Source organism: Sphaeroforma arctica (genome assembly GCF_001186125.1).
Source record: "Sphaeroforma arctica JP610 unplaced genomic scaffold supercont1.2398, whole genome shotgun sequence".
In the NCBI taxonomy this organism is placed as follows: Eukaryota; class Ichthyosporea; order Ichthyophonida; genus Sphaeroforma; species Sphaeroforma arctica.
This window is the reverse complement of record NW_014038160.1, coordinates 1-6,883: the sequence shown is the minus strand read 5'-3', so window position 1 is coordinate 6,883 and position 6,883 is coordinate 1. Positions and strand designations below refer to the sequence as shown.

The 6,883-nt window shown below is 41.1% G+C and overlaps 1 protein-coding gene across 1 annotated transcript; it reads right to left on the bottom strand.

Moving 5' to 3' along the window:
- Positions 1 to 2,523: 2,523 nt before the first annotated feature.
- Positions 2,524 to 4,563, bottom strand: SARC_12561 (hypothetical protein). The gene is made up of 2 exons (XM_014293330.1): positions 3,982 to 4,563; positions 2,524 to 3,853 (listed from the first exon to the last, which is right to left on the bottom strand). Exons 1-2 carry the CDS (start codon positions 4,519 to 4,521, stop codon positions 2,591 to 2,593), a joined length of 1,803 nt encoding a protein of 600 aa, XP_014148805.1. The 5' UTR covers positions 4,522 to 4,563; the 3' UTR covers positions 2,524 to 2,590.
- Positions 4,564 to 6,883: the final 2,320 nt, after the last annotated feature.

Here is a 6,883-nt window from a genome sequence, read left to right as displayed (position 1 = left end):
TATATATATAAAGATATATATATATATATATATATAAATATAAGTGTGTGTGTGTGATTATCCTCGTATAAATAAAGAACTTTCAAAATATTTACCTCGTCCTGGTGTAGCACGTCCTCGATGCTTTTAGGACGGTATTTCTCCACCCAAGGCTGTTGTTGTGGGTCCACTCTTGTTCGTTTTTTACCCGCATTCGCAGCCGTACTGGCAAACATAGCTGGTGCCGCCATGATGTATAGCAATTGTAGATCTTATCGTACGTGTGCAAGTGTATGTCTATGTTGGCTCAGTTGCAGTTGTGATGCTAGCTACACGGCTACCCGTAAATTTATATGTACAAGTGTACATATAAAAATAAATAAATATATGTTTAGTAAAAAAGATGGACGCGCCCAGCGCTATGTATTTACCGTGAAGCTTCTGATTTGGCGGGCTTTTTCTTTTTCGCGGGAATTCCACGAGTCAATGACCCGGCCAGCGGCCTCAGAGTGCAGACAGAGTCTCAGTCCTCAGACTCAGAGGCTCATCCTCTCAGGGCTCAGAACAGGTCTCTTAACGTAAACGTAATTACGTTTATAATCATATCGTAAACGTGGAAACGTAGTACGTTAACGCTGTATATGGGTTACGTTGTGAGCCCTGGCTCTGAGACTCAGACTTCAGACTTCAGAAATTCAGAAGTTCAGAAGTTCAGAAGTTCAGAAGTTCAGAAGTTCAGAAGTTCAGAAGTTCAGAAGTTCAGAAGTTCAGAAGTTCAGAAGTTCAGAAGTTCAGAAGTTCAGAAGTTCAGAAGTTCAGAAGTTCAGAAGTTCAGAAGTTCAGAAGTTCAGAAGTTCAGAAGTTCAGAAGTTCAGAAGTTCAAATCTCAAACCTCAGCCTCAGTGAGTCTGGCCTGTGGCGGTGTGGCCTTCTGCCCTCTGGTCACTGGTGTCTGCCTGTCTGGTGAGTGGTGAACTGGTGACTGGCTTGGCAGTGCCTGATGACTGATCACTGGTCTCTGGTCAGCGGTCACTGAAGAGTCTGGAGTCTGGACTCTGACTCACTGACACTGAAATTCTGGACTCTGGACTGGACTCTGGACCAGGTCTCATAACGTCGAGTGTATTTACGTTTCTATGCAATTCGTGAAAGCGTGAAAGCGAAATTCTTACATTTTTACCGTCTAAAGTACCTAAACCAGTCTGGACTCGAGTCTAGAGGCTCTCTCTGAAACCATCGATTCCCGGACTGGGCCCTGGCTACCTCATAGCGTTATACGTTGCAACGTTTTAAGAAATGAAAAGAATCCGTTTATTTCAAAGTGGCCTGGGGGTCTGGGTCTCTGGGACATATTTGGCCTTCTAACGCGGGATGATTTTCCATAGTGGGTAGGTCGATTCTTATCTGTATATAATGTTCCATTTGACAGGTTATTCGTTGTAAATAGTGTTCCATTTGCCGGGTTATTCATCATGTGTATGTAAATACACATAGTATTTAGCATAATATGTATCTTCCAGATCAAGGTGTTTCTCGATTTCTACCCACGCGTATTTCATCCGAAAAATTACACTGATTTCAAATAAAATAGTTTTGTTATAAACTCGATTATGTATTTATTTTGCCAAATTTAGTATTCAGTGTGGAATATTAAAGTATTACCTGTGTAGGTGCTGGTGGTGAGCTAAGACATTGGTAAAGCAAAGGGGCAGAAAATTTGGCCAACATTATATATATCTATATTAAATTCTTCGATGAACCTATGTGACGGCCAACGAGTACGGCAAGCCACGTCAATGAGTTTAGTCTCGTATACTCTAATGAAACAGCTTCATATTTAAAGAACTCCGAAATATACGCAATTGAACATATAATATGTTTGGTTGCCTTTCTAACGGTCATAAAATGTTCCATTACCTTTATTTCGGTCCAGCTACCGCATTTGGTCTCTTTAGGTTAACAAGCGGCAACCCCATGCATGCAGCCGCTCCGGTTTTAGAGCTATCAGTTTATGACTGCAAACAAATATAGCCAATGTGAGAGGTAGAGGGGCTACATATGTTTGAAAATATAGCAATTTGTTTTCCGTCTATATCCACATCGTCCACAACTATAACATTCTACTGTGATTAATTGCTAACCATTCTACTACAGATACATATGAATAGAGGTAGAGGGGCTACATATGTTTGAAAATATAGCAATTTGTTTTCCGTCTATATCCACATCGTCCACAACTATAACATTCTACTATGATTAATTGCTAACCATTCTACTACGGGCACATATTTAAGAATAGAGGTAGAGGGGCTACATATGTTTGAAAATATAGCAATTTGTTTTCCGTCTATATCCACATCGTCCACAACTATAACATTCTACTATGATTAATTGCTAACCATTCTACTACGGGCACATATTTAAGAATACTCAAATACAAACAACCCTTGAATGTGAGTTTATACCACAATATGTCTGTCAAGAAGGCTATAAAAAATAATCAATCAAATCCGGGAGGGGGTTTTCCCGTACAGGAGGATATACTTTTTTGTTCGGTTATATTATTTTATTCAACTCCAATTAGTGCGAGCAACTAACATTTATTCATTATCTACTGGTGTAGAGAGTGCGCGGATGCACGTCTGGACTTGTTGACGGCATCTTCGGCCACCGACTCGTCATCGGCGGCAGATTCGTGCTTGTAAACGAATCCAGGGGAAACTAGCATGAATACTGCCAAGTTGACAATACCTAGACCGGCGATCACAAAATACACCAAATCCATATGTCCATTGTTAAGATCATTAGGCAACCAGTCGCTGAGTACGGAATTGATAGTTCCACCAACCATAGTACCAAGGGAAGTGGTCAACATATTGATAGCTTGACATACGGCGCGCATGGAATCAGGTACCTCAGTGTAGAACAGATCATAGTATGTAACGGCTGTGAACACTTCGGCCACTCCCACGATGAAGTATTGAGGAATCTGTACTAAGATGGAAATATCACTCATGTACTTGATTGTTTCTCCTGTACCGCAAGGCTTAGTGGTCAAATTACAGGGCGAGCACGAAGATACGCCATCAGGTCCACTCATCACAGTGGCTGACTTACGGGCCATTTCTACAAAGCCAGCGTTCAACATAGCAACAACACATACTCCGAATCCGATTCCGACACGACGCAATGAGGTTGCCGGCCAGCACTTGTTCATTCCGGGGTATAGAAGCGCATCACAAATGGGAATGAAGATTAGACAACCAAGTGTATTGAATAGAGACAACTGCGAGGGAGCCCACTTGTACCCCATAGCGTAGTCGTTCATCTGGCAACCCTGAGCCTGGAAATTTCCATTCATTTGATTGTAAACGCACCAGAAGATAACAATGAACGCAACGTAGGGCATCATGCGCATCACAGCTCTGGCATCGTCCACACTGTCGTCCGCATGGCCATCGTCACGGGCAGTCTCGAGCCATTCAGTGGTACGTCCAAAACCGACAAGACCAAGCACACCGATTACGATAAAGGCTGCAGCTAGGTAGGAGACCCAAGCAGTGCTAATGAAAAAGGATACGATTGTCACCAGCATACCCACCAACTCAAAGATGAATGAGATAACAACTATCTTTCCTTTAGTTGTATGTTTTGCTCCAGATCCGACCACGCGCATGAACGTTGGGAGAGCTGAACCGGCGGGGACTGGTTTGTAGTATCGGCCAGAACCCAATAGGAAGGCACCCACGGAGGCTATCAAGGCGACGGTACTGATTGCGAATGACCAGAAGAATGAAGAGTCTTGAGGGATAGCGCCCATACCCTGAGTGGCAAGTCCTCCCATGATGGAGAATGCGACGAATGCGGCAATGTTCTGCGGTGAAGCGACAATATTTTATAGAGTAGGATTAGCGAGGTAGTAAAATAAAAATCCCGTCGAATTAATCATATCACATAGTAGAGGCACAAAACTAAATCGGAACCTGCGAAGATTCGACATACCGTGCACCAGTAGAAATAACTAAAGTAGGATGTCTTCTGCGCAAGCTGCTTTTCGATGGTTTCGTCAAACTGATCACCACCAAGGACGATCAGATTAGGCTTGATTGCTCCAGAACCAACACCGAACAAGGCGATTAATCCGATAAAATATAGAACGGAGTTATTGAATGATGGAATAGATGCAATAGTCATCACAACTGCACCAACCACGTACAGAACGTAAGCATAAAGCAGTGTCTTGAAACGACCCAGTGTAGCATCGGCAAGGTAAGCTCCAGCTAGGGGAGCTACGTATACAACCGATTGAAAAGTGGATTGAATTTGTGTAGCCAAGTTGGTTTCCAGTCCCAACTCCCGCGTGAAGAACGTGATTAAAGATCCAGTCATCGAGTAGTATGCGAAACGCTCAAATAAATCCGTTAGTAAAAAGAACGAGGCGACGCTAACCATGGGGTTCTTCCATTCACGGCGCTCTGGCTGCTCTACCTCTAAAACATCATCGTCAAGGATGAGATCAGTAGTTGATTCGTTTTTATCCATGATGCTCAAATTATGAGTTCATCGAACGGGATTGGTACTCACTATGTTTGTCTTGGTATTGTGTTGCACATATATGTAGGATTTTCTCTTTTCATCTGCTGTGGGCTTCCAGCTTCGGTCCTTCGGAAGTCCTCCTCAGAGGTCCAGCCGCCACCAGAGAATTTGCCACAAGTTTTAATCACTATAGACAGCTGCTGGTCGGAAATTCCAACCGGACCAATAATTGTACAAGTTGACAGAAATAACCAAATATGGTCCACTAGGCTCCCAGAACACATTTCGAACTCGCACAAGTTGATGGGCATATATCTCTCAATTGTCGTCTTGTCGTGGTCAATTTGCTTTCGCATCAAAAATCTTCGTACATAGGAATATAAATATCCATTTTAGGGCCTGTTCTATTTTTAAAAAAATAAAAAAGGCTACGTCTCCAACTCCCCACAGTCCACGCCTCCACGGGCATAATACTATCGTTTTTTTTTAACATTGTCTCTCTCTGTTTCTTTCTCTCGTTATTTCTCTCTCTTTTTACTCTCACTCTCTGTGTGTGCTGACTGCCGAGTGCTGACTCAGCTGAGGCCCTGAGAGTCTGAGAGTCTGAGAGTCTGAGAGTCTGAGAGTCTGAGAGTCTGAGAGTCTGAGAGTCTGAGAGTCTGAGAGTCTGAGAGTCTGAGAGTCTGAGAGTCTGAGAGTCTGAGAGAAGTTGAGAACGAGTCAGTCGCAGATATCCCTAATAAAAGAGACCAATATTTTATATATTTATTTACTTTTATTATTTAGATTTTTAGAAGGCTAGGTTTTTATTTTTATTGCCTCCATAATGTTTTTAAAAGATCAGAAAAATGCTTTTTTATTGTAATGCATTTAATACTATTTTAGTAGAGAGAGTGGACTCCAGAGTGACCACTGACCAGTGACCACTGTGGAACTGAGGCCTGAGGGCTAACCTCAAACGGGGTTCCGATAAATTTTTATAAATCGAATAAATATACGTTTACGCTCAACTTTGATTCCAAATGCGGTCCTTTGTATGCTAACAGATGTACCTTGTGGGTCTAACATTATAAGTATGTGCCAATGTCACCATACAAACCAGTCCTATAAAAACTTAGGTAGGCGCTTCGAATCTAAATAAATATGCGTTTACGTTCACTTCTATCCCATGACCTCATAAAGTAATGAGCTTGGCCTGAGGTCTGAAGCCGAAGCACTGACCAGAATTCTAGGCCCAGGGCTGCTCCAGTCTCTTTAAAAACGTTTTCGACCGTTGGTTGACACGTAAATAAATATGAGACTGACCTTCAACTCCACTGACTGCCAACCAAAAGCCTGGTCAATTTATGTACGGGTTATTTTTATATATTTAAACTGTTTTTTTTAAAGACGTAAATATAAATAGATTTAGCGTTTAACTTTCAAATTTCAATGGTTATACCTAGTAGAGCATGACGTGATTAGGCCTGAGCCCCGACTCCGAGTACTGTAAATAACAGGTTGTTGTTTTGTTTGTTTAAATTACTATAGAACCCAGCAAAAAATACGGAAGTTGGGAACTGTACATAAACAATTGTAAAACAATTGAAAATAGTATAGATCCAAATACATTTTTCATAATAAAAAAACAACAACATAGCCTTCTCCTGAGTTCCGAAATAATCTGAAATCAACATATTTATAGCCTCCTAAAAAGAATAATATTTTTTTTGGGTCCGATTACGAATTTTGAACCAGTTTATTCGGGGTTTTAAGAACTGGAATGCCCGCTGTGAAACTAATTAAAAACGTAGCTTTAATTTCAGAAGGATCGTTTCGTTAGTTCTCGAGAAAGGATTTGTACCGTGAACGGTACATATGTTTTAAAAGCTGTGCGTTAACCGATTTGCCTGAAATTAAAGCTCAGAATCTAATTAGTCGTATTGATTGGATTACAAGTCTGAAAAAAAATGAATCAAAAACCAAAATATCGGATCCTGTAGCATCATAATATCGAATTTGTATGGGGAGTTGGTACAAAACCTTAAACCCAAAAGAAATATGCAGGAATATGTAGGATGTCTGGCACTCAGGCAAGTACAATTTAGGGGACTATGAAAATTAATATTAAATAAAAACAGAGATATTTTTTTTTTACACTCTTGACAAGTTGACAATCACAAAGGAAAATAAATACTTGCACACTCCTTGCGTCGCTACGATATGCAGTCGCACCAAAATACGTACGGTAGTCTATAGACAAATCTACTAGAGAGACATATGTGAATGTATATGATATGTATAGAGTATACATATACATGTAGAAGTATTCTAGTGGCCATTCCCTAGTAGAAGCAGAAAGAGAGCAAAGTCTACGAAATCCCAAAAG

Bases quoted from the DNA above. Each gene is read 5' to 3' on its own strand.
- SARC_12561 (XM_014293330.1), bottom strand. From the start codon at position 4,521: ATGGATAAAAACGAATCAACTACTGATCTCATCCTTGACGATGATGTT. The intron at 3,854-3,981 runs GTATGTCGAATC...GCTTCACCGCAG, and splicing joins GTTATTTCTACTGGTGCACG to AACATTGCCGCATTCGTCGC.